General features: G+C 41.5%; 1 protein-coding gene across 2 annotated transcripts in view; it reads right to left on the reverse strand.

Moving 5' to 3' along the window:
* Window positions 1-22,749, reverse strand: part of nlgn4xa (neuroligin 4 X-linked a) — a 175,805-nt gene that overhangs the window by 17,980 nt on the left and 135,076 nt on the right. For both annotated transcript variants that reach the window (XM_041781976.1, XM_041781975.1), the window contains 2 exons: window positions 10,205-10,390; window positions 3,038-3,827 (listed from right to left, as the gene is read on the reverse strand). In XM_041781976.1, coding sequence (XP_041637910.1) covers window positions 3,038-3,827; window positions 10,205-10,390 — 976 coding nt within the window. The remainder of the gene's footprint in view (window positions 1-3,037; window positions 3,828-10,204; window positions 10,391-22,749) is intronic.

The raw sequence follows: 22,749 nt of genomic DNA on the forward strand, positions 1-22,749 counted from the left end.
ATACCCATGTCTATCTTTTGGGTATCACGGACTAATTCTGCTCAGGCTTTGAGGGGAAATTAAACCGAGGAGAGGAAACAGAACAGCACACGAACCCACTGCAGGTTTTAGCTGGCTTTCTTCCCCTTTTGTAGGATGATGGACAGGGCATCCTAGGGTGCTCAGTGTGTTGCAACACTGACTTTGGTGCAGGAGGCTGGGGGTTTGAATCCTAGTCAAGGCCTGGTACTCTGCCTGCTAAGGTACAAAGATGCAATGGCAATGGGCAGCAACTTTTAACATTGTACAATATGATGTCCTCTTTGCCCCAGGATAGACTACAACCAAGCAACCAAACTAAGTAGGTTACAACACTGGCAGGAGCCAGGAGTTTGAATCCCCACCAGGGCAGCACAGGTGAAAGGCCTGGTACTCTACCTGCTAAGGTACAAAGTTACTATGGTGAGTCAGACCAAATTTTGACATAGTATAATTTGATGTTTTATTTGTCTTTACCACAGGGAAAACCATAAAGGAGCATCCTTGATTGCTCAGTGGGTTGCAACACTGACCTAGGTGCAGGAGGCCAGGGGTTTGAATCCTGGTCAAGGCAAAATAGGTAGGAGTCTAGGGTGCTCTACCTGTTAAGGGGCAAGGGGCAGCAAGTTTTGACAGAAATGATGACATTGTACAATATGATCTTTTTGTATAAACTATAAACAAGCGTCCTGGAGGAAATCAGTAGTCTACAACATCGAGGAGGCTCGGGGTTTGAATCCCCCATTTGAAAGGCCTGGTACCCTGTATGCTAAGGTACAAACATGCTATGGCAAGTTGGAGCAAATTCTGACATAGATATGATATAGTCCCCAGCCATGTTGTGGTAGCCTTTGCCCCAATCAATGACAGCACAGAGTCATCATGGATAGCACAGTGGCTTACAACATTCACTTTGGTGTGAGAGGTTGGCGGTTTGAATCCCCATCCGGGCAGCACAGGTGAAAGGTCTGGGTCTCTACTTCATAATGTGCAAAATTTCTATGGCCAGTGACAGCAAGTTTTGATATACTGATGATTTAGTCCCCAGACATTTTGTAGTAGCGTTTGCCTTAGGCAATGATTACAAGCATCCTGGATAGCTCAGTAGGTTACAACACTGACTTTGGAGTGGGAACCACGGGTTTGAAGCCCCGTCAGGTCAGCACAGCCGAAAGGCCTCGGACTCTACTTGATAAGGTGCAAACATGCTATTGTGTGGGGGAGCAAATTTTGACATAGTGATGATTTAGTCCCCAGGCATGTTGTACAGGGAATGACTACTGAGAGTCATCCTGGATAGCTCAGTGGGTTACAACACTGACTGTGGTGCAGGTAGCTGGGGTTTGAACCCCGATCATAGCAGCACAGGTGAAAGTCCAGGTGCTTGACCAGCGAAAGTACAAATAATGTACATTTTAAGATAACATGCTAAACTATGTTGTGTTTGAGACAGCATGGTATACTGTGTCATTTTTTAGACGTCATGGTGTACTATGACATTTTTGAGACAACGTGCTATACCTTATCGTTTTTGTCACGTCATGCTATACTATGTTGTTTTTTAGGACATAATGCTATACTATGTTGGTTTTTGAGGCAACATGCTATACTATGTCTTTTTTTACACGTCATGCTGTACTATGACATTTCTGAGACAACATGCTATACTATGACATTTCTGAGACAACATGGACGTTTTTGACATGCAATGCTATACTATGTCGTTTTTTACATGTCATGCTGTACTATGACATTTTTGAGACAACATGCTATACTATGTGTTTTTTACACGTCATGCTGTACTATGACTTTTTTGAGACAACATATTTACTATGTCATTTTTTACACGTCATGCTGTACCATGACATTTCTGAGACAACATGCTATACTATGTCGTTTTTTACACGTCATGCTGTACTATGACATTTCTGAGACAACATGCTATACTATGGCATTTCTGAGACAACATGGACGTTTTTGACATGCAATGCTATACTATGTCATTTTTTACACCTCATGCTGTACTATGACATTTTTGAGACAACATGCTATACTATGTCGTTTTTTACACGTCATGCTGTACTATGACATTTCTGAGACAACATGCTATACTATGTCGTTTTTTACACGTCATGCTGTACTGACATTTCTGAGACAACATGGACATTTTTGACATGCAATGCTATACTATGTCGTTTTTTACACGTCATGCTGTACTATGACATTTTTTTACATGTCATGCTGTACTATGACATTTCTGAGACAACATGCTATACTCTTACGTTTTTGACATGCAATGCTATACTATATCGTTTTTGTCACGTCATGCTATACTATGTCATTTTTCACACAACATGCTATAATATGTTGTTTCTGAGACAACATGCTATACTATGTCGTTTTTGACATGCAATGCTATACTATGTTGTTTTTGTCACGTCATGCTATACTATGTCATTTTTCACACAACATGCTATACTATGTCGTTTTTGACATGCAATGCTATACTATGTTGTTTTTGACATGCAATGCTATAGTATGTTGTTTTTGTCACGTCATGCTATACTATGTCATTTTTCACACAACATGCTATAATATGTTGTTTCTGAGACGTTATGCTTTACTATGAGGTGTTCAAGATGTCATACTATAATGTATTGTTTCTGACATGTAATGCTAGTCTCCAGTTGTACACTTGACAATGTTGGGAAAGTGCTGGATTTTGCTGCCCATTACTCTATATGGTTGACTTGTGGGATCAAAACATTATTGACTAATCTAGAGATGATGAGTTTATCATGCTCAAGGTTATGGAAATAAAGTGAGATAAAGGAGTTGGTGGCATCCAGTTTTCCCCTTGACTTCAAGAGCCCATACCAGTTCTGAAAATGGTAGACATGAAAATGAGTCTTAAGGATCATGTTTGTTGTCTATTGTTAGAATAACTTCCTAAATGAATGGTGGAATAACACGAGTAGCACACCGTTTCAAAGAAAGATCGAAGCGAACCAGCACTCACCCAGTTTTGGCAAAGTTAGTCCAGTATGTCATGACAACGGCGCTCAGCATCACGTCATTCTTGGAGAAGTTGCAGTTGAAGAGATCTGTCGGTCCGATCATCGGGATCCCAAACACGTAGGGTACTTCATCCCCATGAGCCGAGTCAGCCCAGCTGGGCTTCATGTCGCTCTGACAGTGGTGGTAGAACGCATAGAAGTAGGTGGGTGATCCATACTGAGCGTGGAGGTCTGCTGTGGCCACTGCTGGTGCCACCCACTGGTGGTCCGTGAACAGAGCCACTAGGGTTTTCCGCCGGGTCTCTGGGTTCTCCTTATCGGCCCAGTCTGTGTACATAAACTTGATGGTCTCACGCAGAGTGTCCTTCCCTTCGGGGTATCCATAGAGATGGTCCACAAAGTCTGACACTGCAAAGTCAAAATCATTGGCGGATACTCCGTCCTCGCTGTCCACGATCCCATCCACAAATTTAAATCCTTCTCCCTGGTTGACCCCCAGCATGATGTCATAGTTCAGGAACTCCCCCTGCTCCATGAGGATCTGCGGGTCATCCGGGATGACATCGCCGTCGATCACAGGCCCGAAGGCGATGTGGTACTTGGCTGGAGTGATGTACTGCTCGATCAGTTCCTTGTAGTTCTTGTTCTGGAGACACTCCACCAGGTCGATGGTGTCCAGCATGTTACAGCCCACCTTCTCAGCCAGCACTCGTGTGTACTTGGCAGGCTGGTAGTTCACCGCCCAGCTGGAGAGGGCGGTGCCACTCTGGATGATGGCTTTCTGGAACAGATCTGAGAGAGGAGACTGGTGTTAGTGAAACCCACTCACAAACTCAGAGAAACACGGGCAGCAGACTTCAAGTTAGCATCAATAATGAAATGGAACCAAGAATAAGCCCTGTGTTTTAGGGATGTTTTGATGGTACTGGGATGTTTGAATTTGAAATGGATGCAGGAAAGAAGCTACAGGTAGGGCTGGCTCTCAGTCTACAGCTTTTTGGTCGTCCCAAGGAAAGAAGCCTTGTTCTAAAGATGGTGGCAAGCAGCAAGACAAAATACAAGTATAAGTACAGGAGAGTCTTTGAAAGTCATAACTTTACAAAACCAGTGGACTGTCCAGATTCTACGTCTGTCATCAGGTGGATCTATCTTTAAAGCTTCAAGCTGATACGCCTGTTCCCAGTCACAGAATGACCAGACCAGCCAGTATCATTTAAAGACAAAGAGGTGGTAGCTATGGGCGTGGTATTGTTGCTCTGATTGGCCTGTAATAAATTTGACCGACAGAACGTTCATCCGGTTATCCTCCAAGAGTTGTGACGGTAGATCAAACATCAGAGGTGGAGACCCTGGGGACCCTGGGGTCAAAGAGCAGAGTGATCGTTATGGAGGCTAAAAGTTCTAACTTAGACGCTGGAAGAAACTTTAAACTTTTGCCTGAGAAATCGCTTACTCACTGAAACCAACACTGAACTTAACAACAGCAAATCCAGGGATCGGTGCTTTTATTGATCTGCCTCGGCCAGCAAAGAGGCTAAAGAATGCCGCAAGGTCTGCCCAGATGCATCGGAGAAATAAGGCAGCCTCTTGCCAGCTGGATGCATACAGCGACAAGCAGGAGAGGACGTGGGCGTATAGGGGGGTCCCGTGGAGGCCGTCTAGTTCCAGAGTGTGAATGGCATGACAGTGACTGGAAGCACTGTTATTTATTTTACAATAAGATAACATTTGTAATACAATTTTCAGATGTCTTTTATGTTATCGAAGGCAAAATTATAACATTCAAATCATTGTTCTGCTTGACAGACTCTCTTTCACAAAAATGCATTTTTCTCAGCTTTCTAGAAAAAAAGTGGTCTTTTTGGTGAAACTAGCCTCTATTCAACATTAAATAAATCGAGAACGGAACAAGATACAAACAAACGTTTTTTCCATGATGAACTAGAGAGTTTCTTCTTTCATTTGAGCTATTTGGTGTTTTCAGAGTCACAGTACAAAATATTCTGTGGGTCTTGAAAGATGACTCAAAATGGCCAAAAATGCTGGCACAAGCCACTTTCCATTTTATAGAAGGGCTGGCACTCAATGAGTTAATACATGTATGTATCCATTACCTGACTTATACTTTTCAATAACCTTGAGATTCTTTGGGTGTTCTTTTGTCTTCACGGTGTAATGGTAGCCAGGACTACTGATTAACCAATGACTTGACCTTCCAGACACATGTGTCTTTATACCCATATGTATCCGTTACCTAATTTCTACTTTTTAATGACCTTTTCTCTGAGATGCTAAAGTGTTCTTTTGTCTTCATGGTGCAATGGTAGCCAGGAATACTGATTAACCAGTGTCTGGACCTTTTAGACACGTGTGTTTATACCTGTATGCATCCATTAGCTGACTAATACTTTTCAATAACCTTGAGTTTCTTGGGGTGTTCTTTTGCTTTCATGGTGCAATGGTAGCCAGAAAAACTGATTAAGCCATTTCTATCTTTATTAGACTACTGGCACCAGTATACTAGACCTCTGTTGAATTAGGTCAGCCACTTATTTTACATGACATATCTTTATTTAATTGAATGATTCCCTAGATAAAGAAAATTCAAGCCCACCATATGAACAGCCAGTATTACATTTGATAGAGTTCCTTTGTTTTCCCATTGTAAGACAAACAAAAGGATGATTCAGATTATTGACGTTACACCCTCAGTCCCTAATGAGAAAAACAAAACATTAAAGTTATCTCCTATTTATATACAAACAACACCTCGGGCGGTTTGCACATCCTGGAACAATGGCAGCACAGCTTCACAGTCTGCCAATCAGCAAGTAGGCCACACAATACACCAGGAAGGCTGCAGATATGTGCTTTTTTGTGCTATTTATACTCACAGCGGTGGTGACTCAACCAGGCCGACTTGAAAAGTATGTTTTGAGCACACGGCAGACATTTCCCACAAGGCCTGGTTAGCAGTGTAGGAGCGTTTGCTGCTGCTGCTGTTTCCGGGATGTGGAGTATCAGTTAAACCTCGTCTCACTTGGAGCTTTTTATGACCTTGGTATGTTTGCATCTGATGGCGCTCGTGTTCACAGCACCAGAGCTGCCATTCAGACAGGGAAATGCATTTCCACCTTGCTTAGTGATGTATTATGCATCTCAGAGGAATGTTTGGCGGCGAATCGAGTGTTTGTTGACTCTCCCGTCGTGATTGCTGCCCGTCAGAACATGACGACCTTTATCTAAATGTAAAGTAAGCCGCCCTTTTCTCTGATGTACACCATCCAGAAAAAATAAATCAGACATAATAACTGCAGCACAGGTCCAAAAACACCAAATAGAAAGTCTCCGTCAATGTGATAGCCTTTAAGGTAAACTGGATAGACTTCTACCAGCCCGATAAAAGGGCTGATTTTGTAGGAGGTTGCATTTCTCTCAAAGTCATGGAGAGGAAAATAGCCTTCAAGTGCTGCAGCACTTTCTGAGATCCAATCCTCCAAATCCTCATTTTGTGACAGATCAGTCTGGCAATTTCTCTCGTCTGGCTCCTTCAGTTAAAAAGGTGCATAAATAAAATCTCTAAATACAGTATGATATTCCAGCTCCCGTCCTTGTGATGCATTCAGACCGAGGCACACTCGTCAATCTCTGATGAAAAGCTGCAACAACATTTAAATAACTGATGCTTTTGTCTTCCTTTGTTTGCCTTTAGTGCTGCAGGTCTGCGAGTCTTCGGGGTGTTTTATACAAATTCAAGGATTCTTAATGTTCTGTTCTAACGTTCTGTTCCCAATTGCTGCATGTCAAAACAGAAGAACTCTCTGAGGCGAAACAGGGCTAAATATTTGAGGAAGCAAGATAAACGGGAGGAGATCTGCAGCCTGGATGATGGTGAAAAGATAGCCAGTGAGTTCAGAGTCATAATCTAAATGCTTTAAAACGCGGGTGTCAAACTCAAGGCCTAGGGGCCAAATCCGGCCTGTGCCAACTAAATCCGGCCGGCAAGATCATATCATATTTGTATTATAACTGGCCCACTAGTATGGCGTCTGCAGATTTGCTCCAGTATAATAATGAAAACTTCAACTTGATCATTTTAAACTTCCTTGTTAAGCCATAAAAATCTGAATAATTTGTGGTTTTATTTCATATTTTCAATTTTGCATTCCAAGATTACGACTCAAACTTGTGATTTGACTTTTCATTTCAGAATTTGACCTTTTCAACTCAGAATTTGGACTTTATATGTCACATTTTCATCTATTAGATTCCCAATTTTAAATTTTAGGTCATATTTTGACCATTTCAACTCCTTACTCTGGCTTTTTAATCCCACACTTTGACTTTTAAAAGCATGATTTCAATATTTTTCCCTCATATTTTGATATTTTGAATGAATTATTTTTATTTTTCATATCATATTTTGACCTTTTACACTCTCAATTTTGAATATAAGTCATATTTTCAACTTTTTAAGTCATCGTTTTGAATTCTAGCTCATATTTTGACATTTTCAACTCCTAATTTTGGCTTTTTAATCCAGTATTTGGACCAATCAGACTCACAGTTTAAAACTTGAAGTCATATTTTGATTTTTAAACTCATGATTTCAAATTTGATGTCATATTTTGACCTCTCAAACTTATGATTTCAACTTTCTCCTCATATAGTTGCTCTTTAATAACATTATTTTTGTATTTTAATATCGTGTTCTGATCTTTTAAACTAATAAATCAGATTTTTTTCTCAGATTTGAGCCTTAAACTCATCATTTTTACTTTTTTGATTTTGCAAATGATTTATCATCAGTGCTGTTTTCATATTTTATCACTGGTGAAAATGAGTTGACAGTTTCTGGTTAAATGTTGACCCTGTTAGGCCCTCAGGTTAGACCTAAATCCAGAATCCTGCCCCCGCTGTGATTGAGTTTGACACCCCTGATTTAAAGGTATGATATTTGGAATACTGGAATAGCTCTTACTTTACAATTTTACCAAACAGAATGTGAGCATTACTTGTCTACTTCCATGTGTAGATTCTTGTGTTAATTCATGTCATAGGCTGGCTACACACAAGACAAATTTTGGCCCAATTTTGGCCAGATTGTGGCCTGATTTTGGCCCGATTTTGGACCTCAAATTATCAGGGATAATGGCCCAAATCTGAGGCTCATTGCATCAGACTGTTATTCCAAATTATCCTCAAGTTTGTGATGCTTATACCATCATTTTACTGCTACTGAAATATTAAATATATTTGAAATGATTCCAGATCGGGCTGCCTCCATCGAAATAGCCAATGAGACCAAGCAGAGTGGGATGCTGGTGGTTTTAGACCTTCCTGGTGTTTGAAAAATCATAGCAAAAGTTCCTTGTCTGATGCCTTATGGCAGGGATTCTCAACTGGTCCTGTCTCCCAGTCTGTCTTATGACAGATCGCGACCCAAGTTTCCAAAAAACTTTCAACGGCGCATGTTTAGTTAATTGATTATGTTGCAGTTTGGAGTATGATCAGACCAAAACATTGGATATAAAAAAGAAAAAGGTAGGCCCATTCCAGAGAACTTGTGAAAGTACTTCATTATCATGAGAAAAGTAGCCATTTATTACAAGAAGAGGAGATAAATTAGTTGAAATATTGATCAAACATTTAAATCCACCCAATTTCACAGCCAAACAGGATAAAAAAAAAAAAAAAAAAAAAAAAAATGGTATCGATGCATGTCCAATGAGGACTTCAGGATTTTTGCCACCATTTTTAAACGGCACCTAGCCCTGACCCACTAAAAACTGCTTCGCAACCCTCTTTTGGGTCACAACCCACCAGTTGAGAACCACTGCCTTATGGTTCCCCTTTCGAAAAGTGGTGCTCAACTGATCAGGCATCAGGACCCATCACCACCTCCTTATAAAACTGTGACCTAAATGTTGCAAATTTACAGAAGAGCAAAACTCGGTAGTTATAAGGAAGTGTTTACCCTGTCATATTGGATAAATCATCAGGTAACTCCTTGGTAACTGGTAATAAAGGTTTTTTTTTCCCTAAACTTAACCCTAAGAATTACTTAGGGTTAAGTTTAGGTAATAACCGGGGAAGTATCAAGCAACTTTGAAAAAATAACATCTTGATTTGAAGAAAATAACTGGTAAATACCATTTAATTGCCAGAGAACTGGCACACTATTACGAGGGTTAGAGTTAGGGTGTTTGGGTTATGCACATTGCTTTTACCCTAACCTAACCCTTACCACTGTGATGGTGTGATAATTCTCTGGTAATTTTGTGGTATTTTACCAAGGACTTTCTTAGAAATAAGTTGAGTACTTTGTCCTGGGAGATAAAGGTTCTACAGTCCGAAGAGGATTGACGTCATCTGGTGAAAGCCAGGAACCCCTAGAAGCCTCAAAACCAATTACCCTTCCCTCAACCAGGAACGACATCAACATTGGCCCAGCACCAGATGAAAGTAGACGGAGAAGATGGGAATGGACTGGCGAAACACCACGTAAGCCTGCGTCTAACACCACCAGATCAGCTCTGACTTTGAACCACCAAGGGAAGAGGAAAAGAGGCCGACCAAAAAAACACCTGGCGGCTGGATCTCCAGTCTGACTCCAAAAGACTGGGATACACCTGGTTGCAGATAGAGAATAATGCCAGTGACAGAGTACTCTGGAGATCCCTTGTTGATGGCCTATACCCCAGTAGGGGTGTCAGACAAGCCCTGGACCCCGAGTCAGATGGGTATGCTTGACACTCCAACATAAGGGCGTCAAAAATTAGGATGGTAAGAGTCGGTTATTTTGGTATTAATTCCAGTTAGTGACTAAAGTGAGCTGAACCAGACCTTTTTAGGTGGAAACACAGCGTTTGACTAACCATCTGAGCCTGTCACCCAATCATTGAGGCCTAAAATGTGGAAAAATAGCGTCCATATTGAAAACAAACCTTCATATTCTCCTTAAACTTGGTATTCAAGTCATAACTACATTTTCCCTTTAGAGCTGATGTATATATTCCTGTTCCCTCCTGCCTTGAGTGAAATCAAACGCCGCGGCGCTCTCTGTGATCATGCTCCTCTAGCAAAGGATGCTCATATATAGCAGAGAAAAGGATGAAAAGGCCCGTTGCGTGCGAGTGTTTCTCTGTGAGTAAGCAGGCGTACTCTACCTTCTGAGTAATGTGAGAGGGTGAGCAGGCTGACGCACGATGCTCCGGCTCCAGATCCAAAGATGGTCACTCTCTTCGGGTCTCCTTTGAAGGCCTGGATGTTTTCTTTGATCCACCGGAGAGCCTGAATCTGATCCAGCAGGCCGTAGTTTCCTTTGGCCGCCTGGTCTCCTGTGCTTAGAAACCCTGTTGGAAAACAAACAAGAGAAGAAAGAGATTGACTTCAGACAGGTGTTTGATTTTATCTGGAGGGAGAGCTCAAAATAAAGCGTGAGGTGGTAGTCCTGGGCCATTCTGCTGCTCCTGATTCTCCCTTCATTTTTTGGATGGGTGAAATCAGAAAACTCTTCAACAAATATTTCATGGAAAAGGCAGAATAGGTAAGAGTGTTTTACAAATACAGCTTGCATTAAGACTTCAGTTAGCATGCTCCACTTTATTCAAAAACTTTGATGTAAAAAGTTTGATGTGTAAGCCGATATGCAAGCTTGCATAGAGTCAATACAAATTGATGCAACGTCTCCCATAACTGAGAAATCAAGAGGCACTATCTGAACAGAAGGACTCAAATTAAGCTATAAAGTAAAACAAGTTGCTGTCATCATGCTGACTCTGAGGTCTATCTTTGGTAAAACTTTATTTTAATGGATCCTGCTTATCTAGTAATCTTATAGTAATTAGTGGTAATTATCTAGAAATTTCTTACGCATACTGTTGTAATTACCTTGTAATAAGTTGGCATTTTACCAAGTTATATAGAAAGTACTAACCTATTAGTAAGGTATTAATAACCCTAACCCCAAGTAAATCCTTGTAATATTGTGGCAATTCTCTGGTGGTTATTTGTTATTCTACCTGAACCCTAAGCCTAACCTCCTAACAATAACCCCTAAACTTAACCCCCTAAGCTAAGTCCCCTCAACCCTAACCCCCAAACCCTAATCCCCTAACCCCCTAAACCTAACATTTTGACCCTTAACCTCTAAGCCAAACCCCCAACCCTAAACCTCTAATCCTAACCCCCTAAGCCTAACCCTTTAACACTAACCCCCTAAGCCTACCTCCTGACCCTTTCCCCCTAAGCCTTACCCCTAAACCAAACCCCCAACCCAAACCCCCCAAGCCTAACCCCCTAACTGTACCCCCTTAAGCCTACCCCCTAAACCTACTCCCTCAACCCTAACCCCTTAAGCCTAACCCCCTAAACCTAACCCCTCAACCCTACCCCCTTAAGCCTAACCTCCTAACCCTAAGCCCTTAAGCCTAACCCCCTAACCCCTCAACCCTACCCCCTAAGCCTAACCCCCTAAGGCTAACCCTTTAACACTTACCCCCTAAGCCTACCTCCTGACCCTTTCCCCCTAAGCCTTACCCCTAAACCAAACCTCCAACCCAAACCCCCCAAGCCTAACCCCCTAACTGTACCCCTTAAGCCTACCCCTAAACCTAACCCCTCAACCCTACCCCTTAAGCCTAACCCCTAACCCCTCAACCCTACCCTCTAAGCCTAACCCCCTAAGCCTAATCCCCTAACCCCCTGAACCTAACCCTTTGACCCATACCCCCTAAACCTAAATCCCTGAGCCTAACCCCCAACCCAAACCCCCTAAACCTACCCCCTCAACCCTACCCCCTTAAGCCTAACCCCTAACCCCTCAACCCTACCCCTAAGCCTAACCCCAACCCTAAACCTCTAAGCCTAACCCCTTAACCTAATCCCTAACCCCTAAACCTAACCCTTTGACCCATACCCCTAAGCCTAAATCCCTAAGCCTAACCCCAACCCAAACCCCTAAACCTACCCCTCAACCCTAACCCCTTAAGCCTAACCCCCTAAACCTAACCCCTTAAGCCTAACCTCTCAACCCTACCCCCTTAAGCCTAACACCCAACCCTAGCCCTTAAGTCTAACCCCCTAACCCCTCAGCACCCTGAAGTCTAACCCCTTAAGCCTACACCTAAAAAATACTTGAAATTATTCAGGAAGGACACTGTTTAACTAGTAGACCAAAATGTAGGCCTTACCAGTGAATAATCTAGCAACTTATTTTGAAAATTAGCGTCTTATTTATAAGAAATAACTTTATAATTAATATGAGTATGTGTTAATATGTGTAGTTAATGCACTACTAATGGGTAAACACTGCCAACTTTGCACTAGGTAAAAAACATTTTATTCTTGAGTAATTACTGAATAATTACCACATATTACTAAAAAATGACCAGGAATAAGGGTCCAATAAAATAAAGTGCACCCTTACTTCTTGTAAACAAAGCCATGCATGTGCAGTGTTACAATTCAGTTCAAGCTTATGGCCCATGACATGGATTTTTACAGATATTTTAACGCTTTACTCCTTGTATTTGCATGTTACCTTAAATCTGTGAAAAGTCAGTCATCATGGCTAAAAATGGGCTGCAGAAATCTGACATAAAAGGTGATGCATGCTCCAATCCCGTCCTCAAACTCAGCTTTGTAGGCCAGTAGAGCCTCAAATCCTCCACTACTCTGGATACATAAATCATTTTCACAGTAAAACGACCCAAAATGTTATAAATCAATGCACTTCCAAAAGTTTCTCCAGCCTTGCATTGAATATTTCATGAAAAAGTCATTAAAAGGCAGGAAAATAATAACATTTTCCCAACAATCAGCCTGTTTGGTAGTCATGCAGCATTGCATTCTGCTGCCTCGACTGCCAGCACACAAATACTCGGGAATGAGGAGGCTTTTGAATTTGATTTCACCCATGGCTCCAGAAATGGTCGGCCAATAGAGATCCCTTCCAGTCAAGTGCCAGACCAACCGGCCTGGCAGCAATCTCCACGCACACATCCGAAACTTGTTGACAAATTAGCAAATGCCCCTAAACCCATTAAGTGGCTTTCTAAATGCTGCCACTGGGGGAACTGGTGACTCCTCCATGCCAGGCCTGTGAGCACGGCAGCCAGGCCTGGCAGCCGCAGCCTGTCCCCGCGAGCAAGCCGACCAAACCGAGGCAGAGTAAATGACAAATGGGATGAGGACCGCTGGGTAAGAAAAAGGGGAAAAAAGAGGAGAGGTAGCCTGTGGCTTTTTGATAGAGAGCAGATCCGGTTTGTCATGGTGAGGTGGAGGGGATGATGGAGAGGGGAGCAGAGCACGGGTGGGGGAGGATTACAAGGCCTCTGGAAGCCTCACACACCCTGTAGGATGACCACAGGCACCATCAATGCTCCCTTCCTCCTCCCCCTTAGCTCCTCTCTCTCTGTCGTCCGTGTCACCGTGAAGGAGCCGAGGAGAGAAGCATGCCTACCAGGCGCTCCCCAGGACGTGTGAAGATTAGCCACAGCTTCATTTCAAAGCACAAAATCCCCAAAATAGACTTCATATGGAACTAAACCTCCCACTTTAAGACACAGAGCAGACAAAATGGAAGCAATACCGGCCAGTGACACAATTCAGTGTCCCTAAATGTGACGGAATAAGAAACACATACGGGACTGTCATGGGAAAATGTAACCATATAACTCAAAAGATCAACCTCTGAACACATTTTAGCAACATGCTAATGTTAGCAACCGCTATAATAGCAATCTCTGAACATGACTGGCCAAAAAAATGCAAACCATAAGGTTGGACATACTATAATATTGTTGACCACCTTGTACCAAGGGATCCTGCTATGCCTGGCCCCCACACACACTTTTTGGGGAGGGGCATAAGCATATTGAACTCAGCACTGGTTTGACAGCCCCCAAAAAGGCCAGATTGATGTGGGTTTCAGAGAATTTCAACTGCACCACCTTTTAAGATTCAATGAAAAGAAGATTCGACCTACAAATGTTTCGTTTTAGATTTAAGATCTAAAAACAAGCCTTTAGGGCAGGGGTCTCGAGTAAATCTGCACAAGGGCCAGATTTAGTCTTGACAGAAACTCTGGGGGCCAAACTTTCACATAAACAAAAATTAAACAAATATTTTGGTCTGATTGAAATATTATTACAGTTGTATTTGGACTAGGATATTTGTATTCATTACCAGGGAGATCTATTCCTATTATCTATGATGCAGCAGGCCACAAGGAGACAGGCCTGACAACAGAACTGCCTAGGCCCCCACAACTGTGATTTAGCACCAATATTAACTCATTTTTTACTCTTTAAACCCCTTTTTGATACTTTTTGCCCTTTTAACCAATTCATTGCCATTCTGTAACCCCTTTTAACCCCCTTTGTGTGACCTATTTTCAATTTTTAACCTCTTTTCATCACTTTTTTGTACCATTTTTGCCACTTTTCACCATTTTTACCACATTTCTGCCAGTTATTGCCCCTTTGTGCTACTCTTTAACACCTTTCAGCTGTATTTTTTGCCACTTTTAACCAATTTTTGATACTTTTTCTCATTTTTGCCTCTTTAACCCAATTTTTGCAATTTGTTAACCCCTTTTAAACCACTTTTTCTGCATGTTTTGTCTGTTTTGTGGCACGCTTTAATCAATTTATGCAACTTTTGTACCACTTTTTATTACTTTTTGCATTTTTTTTTTTTGCCACTTTTTACCCATTTTTGTGACACTGTGCCCTTTTTTCCCTCTTTTACCAATTTCTGGCACAATCCTGCACATTTTCCTGCAAATTTTAGTCTGTTTATGTCACTCCACAACCCATTTTGCCATTTGGCACCCATTTTTGATACTGTCTAACCCCTTTGCATCACTTAATCTGGCCATTTTGGCAACATTTCTGCAATCCTGAATTCCCATGTTTAATAATTACAAAAAAAATGGCTTTCATATTTACAATAAAACAAATCAAATGTTAAGTCATTCTAAAAATGTTTCAATATTAGTCATTTTGTTATGGATTTAACAGCTGCAGACATTTAAAGCCAAAGGATACTCACAACATTTTCTAAATTTATTGATCTTTTGGGGATCAGTTCTTTAGGGGCTAAACCCTAACTCCAACAGGAAGTCTGCAATTTTGAGTATATGGCTAGCTTACATTGGGATATACTTGGATGTACTCCTGGGACATTCATGCAACTTTGATATACTGAAAGAGGAGACCTTAATAAAGAAAAGTTGTTAAAAATGTGTGCAAAGGGTGTAGCCTTGTCTTGATAATCAGGCCTTCTTATTGGAAAATAGTAAAATATGTTGCCCAGTCATGTTTCTTATAGAAAATGTTGCCTAAACCTAACCCTAGCCAAGCACAAACACCTGTGATGGGTTGAATCGTAAATGTAAAGCATCTACTTGGTGCAGTTTTACAAAGGAAGCTGCAGATGCTTTAATTGCAAAAACAACAGGAAGACTGTTCAAGTGTTTTTAAAATTGAGACAACAGTTCATGTACCCAGATAAAAAGGTGGTCGACAAAATAAGCATAGGAATATGAACACTAAAATAAATCTAGCATGCTTACATCTTAAGATTTCAAAGTGGAATTAATCCATTTATCATCTTTGAGACACTGGATAGCAATTCACAAAGAATCCCTTGGGGACTACAAGTTGGGTGATTGGTTGGCGCCCAACATGATTGATTAGGACAGCGTGATAGGACTATGGGAACCAGTGGCTGTGGTTTGCCAGTAGTTTACACAAGGGTTGTACAAACTTTTACCACTGAGGGCTGCATACAGAAATATATAAGGATAGAGGGGCCACTTTCATATGCCTCATCTTGAGGATTGTAAAGTTAGAAAAAACAATCTTATGATGGTTAAGATTTGCTTAGTGATAGGATATGCTTAAATGGCTGAGAAGGCAAATAACCAATCATTTTAAGGATTTCAGGGGTCCTAAGCTGGCCCCTGGCTACTACTGATTCTGCCTCTAAAACCCCATTGGTACTGCCATAAACCTTCGTAATCCATCAGGGCAATATAAATCAACACAGTGCTAGTATGTTGGTTACCAATATGTTTTTCATTTACAAGTTGTCTTCATTTAGTTGCAAAAAACTCAAATCAATAAATTCTTGTCAAAATGTTTGTTTACAGGAATAGCATGGTAGCACCGCCTTGTGCTGAAACCAAGAAGGACAATACAGTCAAATTTCATGTTCAAATGTGGGCCATATTTCATTTGATGTTTGGAATTTCTGATCAAAAATGGACCACGGGCCATAGTTTGGACATTCCAAAAGTATTCACTCGGGGCCTGCACAGTGAGGCAAAGGATGGGGCAGGGTTGATGGAGTTAGGGCAGTAGTTTGCACGGTGGTTGGGCAATGGTTGCAGTCACTTTTGGACCACACTATTGGGCAGTAGTTGGTGGTGAGAGCCAAATGTAATGACTTCGGATCTGCGTGGCAGGGCACTGGTTAGAGCAGTGATTGGAGCCCAAAGGAATAACTTTTTGGCTGCACAATTGGAAAGTTGGTAGGGACAGATTGGCTCCAAAGAGAATCATTTTGGGGCAGTGATTGGGGAAGTGGTTGGCACTAGTTTAGTCACTTGGGGACAGCACAGTGAGGCAGTGGTTGGCACTAGAATTAGGCAGCAATTGGCACTGTGGTGGAGCCATCGCTCCACATGAGGCTGCAAGATGGGGAAGTGGTTGGGGTATTGCATGGGGCCTAAAGTAATCACTTGTAGCTGAATGCTGGGGAAGTGGTCAGTGCTCAGGTTAAAGTAGTAGATGGCCATCATATGGGGTGGTGGCTGAGTGATGAAGGCCCGGTGTTTTAAGTTTTTTGGGGGGAGTAGAGTAAATCTTACATACTTGCTCTTTGATTTATCTGTTTGCTTTTATTTCAAAGTGGAATCTCATGATAAGACAGCTTCCTGGCCCTTGGATGACAAATCTAAAGTACCTGTAATAACTCCGTTTGACCTTTAGACCACAGGAGAAGATAAACCACCAGGGAATGTCAGGAGTGTTCCCGAATTGGTCATTTATTCTCCACAAACCTTGCTTACTTTTTCAGTTTTTTAGTTTGACCGTCTACTTGGTTCTGAAATGGATGGTAGCATTTCCTGCCTCAGTATTTCTGAGCTCAATGTTGTCATTATTATATAAACATTTCCTTTGAAAAACAGCCCTGAGTCATACAGCAATGAGTCTCTGAATTCACGCTGGTGTTTTTGGGAAGAAAAAAAAAGAGCTATAAACCACTAAAAGTCCTTGTTTACATCCTGAGAAAGCGAGGGAGTGAAAGTGAAAAAGAAATGGTTGGTGAGCTCCTGCCGGCGCTCTGAAGGCCATTTATTCAGCTGACAGCTCCATGATTTCTAAAGCCTGCCAGTGTTTTAAATGTACGGAGGAAAAAGAATAGAATATGACTTAACGTTAGGACTGCCTGCAAAGCCGATGGGCTCCAGACATCGAACCCTGCTGTATCTTTTAGAACCAATGGTGAAATTAGAGCCTGAGGAGAGCTATCAATGCTGGATGGAAAAGCTCTCTAATGGTATACTTTAAAGAAATACTCCACAGGGTGAATTATATGGAGAAAATATCTCTGCGACTGGAGTGCTAACACCAAATTCAAACAAATGGCACCAATTTTCACAGCTTCGCTTGACAGGAGCAGATAAGTGCCTGGTTAATGTAATGTAATAATAATACTTGAATTTTTTAGGGAAAACTGAGAGGGAGAAGTTTTTCAGCACTAACTGAGGTGCCAAAACTAAACGTTCAGGCTCTTAGAGTTAGAGTATTTATTGTATCCACTGGCAGTTACATACACTGCTCTTACATCAAGTTTTTTCTAATCTCCCAATGAATCAAAGCAGTCTTAAGGCATTTTCACATCATTGTAACATGCCCGAGCATGATTGCTTCCCTCTTCCTTTGCCTCTAGCAGTGTGCTTGCACATTAGGAGCATTGCACCTGCATACATACACAGTCTAGTGCTGTAGGTGGAGGTTTGTGCATGCAAATCTGCCAAGAAGAAGACAGAAGAAGCAGCAACTTCTTGAGTCGACATATTTACGTTCCAATGGATTCCATCGTGCTACCATGGATGTTGTTATCATTTCAGAGACACTAATGAGAACCCTACCCCTACTTCAACATCTACCATTCATCTCAGAGGATGACCAGGGCCTGTGCTGTGAAGATACAACAGATTTTGAAGAAACAAGAGGTGTTTAGAATCACTGTAACAAGTCTTTTTGATGATGGGTACCTCATACTCAAGCATGGTTGTGTTCAGATCCCCTGTAGACCATATCTGAGTCCGTGTGAATCATGCCAGAAAGCACCTCTTCAAGGGGACTTGCGAACCACCCTAAGACCAAGGCCACCCATAAGGGGGGATAAAGGGAGTGGCTTTCTGGGGCCCAGCCAAATAGGGGGTCCATAGATTGTCAGTAAAATCATGGTCTATTGTAAAGTTAAGCTGCCATAACCATATTTTATAATTTTACCTGATTAACAAGTATTTTCTGATTTATTCACAAGATTCTCAAAAATGTAAACCGTATTTCTTACAGAATTAAAATAGGTTAAAAGTGCCAAAAATGGGCTAAAAGGTGGTAAAACTACATTTCAAAAGTAGCAGAAATTGATTAGAAATGGCAATAATGTGTTAAAAGTGGCAAAATGGGTTATCAGATGCAAAAAAGGGGAGAAAAACTGTATGGAAATGGGTTAAAAATAGCAAAAAATGGTGAAAAGTGATTACAAGTGTCTAAAACTGGTGGGAAAAATAGTGAAATGTGATTAAAAAAGGCACATAAAAGGGATTCAAAAGTCAATTGTGACTTTAAAATGAGCAAAAATGTGTTTAAAAAAGAAAAAGGGGTTAAAATGTGGCAAAAATAGTTTAAAGTAGCATTGTTTTTTTTAAGAAATGCCTCCCAAAAAACTTAGAAAGGTGAAAAGGTGTTATATAAAGTGGCAAAAACTAGCATAACCAAAAGTGAATTGTGGTTAAAATAGGCAAAAATGGATGTGACACAAAGTGAAATGGGATCTTAATAGTAGCAAAAATGTGTCTAATTAGGCAAAAATGGGTTTAATGCCAGATTTACAGAGGCAAAAAAGGCAGAAAGTGGCAATAATTGGTTCAAAATGGCAAAAAGAAGAAGTGGAAAGTGGTTACGAGTGGTAAAAACTGGCAGAACAAATAGTGAACTGTAGCCTAAATCGGCAAACATGGGATCAAAAAGTCAAATGGGATTTTAAAATGAGCAAAAATGTGTTAAAACTGGGGAAAAAAAGAGTTTCAAGGGGTAAAGGGGGATAAAATGTGGAAAAAATTGGTCTAAAGTGACAAAAACTGTTTGAAAATGCCCCCCAAAAAACAAAGAAAGGTGAAAAGGGGCTACAAGTGACAATCATGTTTTAATTGTAAAAGATGTCTTTACTGTGGCAAAAATGGGAAGAGAAGGTGGTGAAATGGGATTTTAAGAAGTAGCAGAAATGGATTAAAAGTGGTTAAATTGTACTTTAAGTGGCAAAATGGGCTAAAAATGGCAAGAAAAAGGGGGAAAATGGTTATAGATGGCAAAGTAGTGAAATGCATTTCAAACAGGCAAAGAAAATGGATAAAAAAAATGAAAAAGGATTTTAAAAATGTGTTGGAATTGGCAAAAATGTGTTTAAAGGTTTAAAACAGGTTGGAGAAAAAATGATTCAAAAAATTGGCAAAGATAAGCAAAAAATGTTTAAAATGTTGTAAATAATAGTGGCAAAAATGAGTGGGAAAAGTTGTCAGAAGCAGGAAAGTGGCAAAAATATGTAATTTCAACATCAGAACCCAATAATACTTTGATGCACTTTCCAGCCACAGACTGTTAGCCAGGATGCTAGCACCAATGCTATGGCTAAAACATAGACACATTGATACTTTCAATAAATCACAACCAGGGAGGGGGCGTTCACTGGGTTTGTCAGGGGCCCAGCCTAATTTATGCTCAGGCCTGCTTAAAACTCATATTTTTCTCATAACATACTTTTTATTTGCTTTTTGGGATTGCTGTAACAGCTGTATGCCTTTAGAAAACCTCAAACATCTCAACAATTGTTTTTCTCCTCACATTTTCATAATCTAAAAATATTCCGGGGGCGGGTTGGTAAGCTGTGGGAGGCCGGATGCGGCCCCGGGGCTGCTAGTTGATGATCTCCGCTCCAAAGATTCACTTTATAATTTTAGTTTTACTTCAACTAAGATAAAGTCTCCCCATCAGCTCAGTGCTGAAAGTTTAACAGAAAATAATCATTTGAGGTGTGCACCTTTAGAAAACATGTACTGGATCTTATTGTATTGTACTGTGTTGTGCTGCACCCTACCATGCTGGATTGTTCGAATCATATTGTATCATTACAATGATGATAACTTTATTTATTAAGCATATCGTATCATGTCAGACCATAATGGATGCTATTGTATAATACCATGTTGTCCTGTATCATATCATCATATGGTATCCTATTGTATCCTACAGTACCTTAGCGTATCGCATCATCCCCTATCCTAACAGACAGTATCATACAATATTCTCCTGTATCGTATTCTACAGTACCATATTGTATCGTTCCGTACATTATCGTACTTTACAGAACCTTATCGCATCACACCATTTAAAAAGACAGAAAAGAAGACCTCAGTCTCAAGTACGACTCCTGGCTAGCCAGTAACTGCCACGGAACACTGCCTCTACAGGAGACTGAATGCTACCTAATGAGGTAGCATGGCGGAGGCGCTTACTGACGCAGCAGCCCAGAACTAACAGAACTGACATTGTTGTTTAAGAGACTGCTTCTCTGACTACTGCAAAGGAAGCGTGCCCTCCTCCCCAAGGCAGAGACGGCGTTGTGCAAGAAGGCGGAGGCGACGGCTAGGCTAAGAGCAGCCCCACACAAACCTGCCATACCGAGCATTGTTCTTGCAATCGCCCGCTCCCTCACCAAGTGGATGGACGACATAAGGCTGCGGATTTCTAACCACCGCTTGGACAACTGTGTCTTGATTATTACAGAGACCTGGCTGCACTAAAACATTCTGGACTTGCTGTGGAGCTAGTAGGCCGCACCATATACAGAACGGACCAGACACCCTACTCCGGTAAAACTACAGGGGGTTGTTGGCTCTCCACTCCCTCCCTTTAGACATCTACCAGAGTCATCTCAACAAGCGGGCCTGCAGGATGCTGATGGACCCCTCACATGCTGGACACTGTCTGAAAGCAGAAGCGGGGCAAACGAGTCGGGCTGGAGGCTAGGCTAAGAGCAACCCCACACAAACAGCCTTTTTTGCAGGTGCCCGCTCCCTCGTCAGCATGGGAGGGATGATGTGGAGCTGCGGCCTTCTAACCACTGCTTGGACAACCGTGTTTGCTGCTACAGAGGAGACTGCCAAACAAAATTTTGTTGTGTTTTTACGATGCAATGACAACAAACTATCTTTCTATCTATATAGTATCTGACTGTACACCATTGTATTGTACCATGAAGTCAAGGAGCCGTATTGTTTGCTGATGAGCTTTTTGCCACGCTGTCAGCAGCACCAAGCACACCAGCAGCACTCTCTCTACTCCGATAGAGGGGGGCATTCATCCTCCCCCTCCTCTACTATGTGTATTACCGCCGCCTCGACGGGGACAAGCAGCTTAATGTAGGTCAGTCATGACAAAGCTGACACAACCGGAGATTTGAACGGCGCTGGGGCGGGAGGTCTAATAAGCACCAAGCTGAGTGGCTGTCACATATTTTAAATGTGGGAATCACTCGAAAAATAACATTGTCTTTATTTTAAGGGGTCAAAGATTTTTAGAGTGTCTGGTTTTTAAAAGCAAGCCTTTGGGGGAGTTCTAACCCAGCATTTTAGCAGGAACGCTGCAGAGAGGAATCAGCCATTTACACTACAATTTTGAAAAAGTCATTTATTTTTGACAAAAGCACACACTTTTTCAGCTCAGAAGCCCATCTCAGTTCATTTCTGCTCTTATTTTTGTCTGCTCTGTTAACAACAGAAAAGCATCAATATTATTATGCAACTGCTTTTATCAAGTTGTGGAATTTATCTAACAAAAACATGGGAATATTTTTTTTAATCACTTTTAGTAAGTTGATGTTTTTTGTTTGTGACAATCAGGAAAAATCTGGCTCATTACTGTGGTTGAAGATGCTGCAGTTTGATGGAAAATATATTAAATCTAGTCTAGACTGGACGTGACAGTAATGTAAGGTAACATTCTCATCCAAAATCCAGTAATATCTGTTAACAGATTCTACATGTAGATCTAGATCCTGTATGCTCTATGTTCCAGACTTCACCCAAAGGTGGATCACAGACTTCCTGTCTGACAGGAACACCACCTGTCAGCGGACTGGTCTTGGGTGGGGACAATTCTGCTGACAGGAGGGAGGTGGACCATCTTGTGACCCACCCTCTAAAGACAGTGGAAATGGCACCGCTAACGCCCTCATCCTCATAACCATCCGTGACTCCCCAATGTCCACTGTGGACTCTCCTGGGGACCCTCAACATCTACTCTCTTGTCAAGTAAGCCCAGCAGAGGATGTATTTCCTGCGGCAGTTGAAGAAATTCAACCTACCAAAGACAATGCTGGTACACTTCTACACCGCCAAAGTCTATCACCA

This window comes from Cheilinus undulatus, linkage group 24 (assembly GCF_018320785.1).
Source record: "Cheilinus undulatus linkage group 24, ASM1832078v1, whole genome shotgun sequence".
NCBI lineage: Eukaryota > Metazoa > Chordata > Actinopteri > Labriformes > Labridae > Cheilinus > Cheilinus undulatus.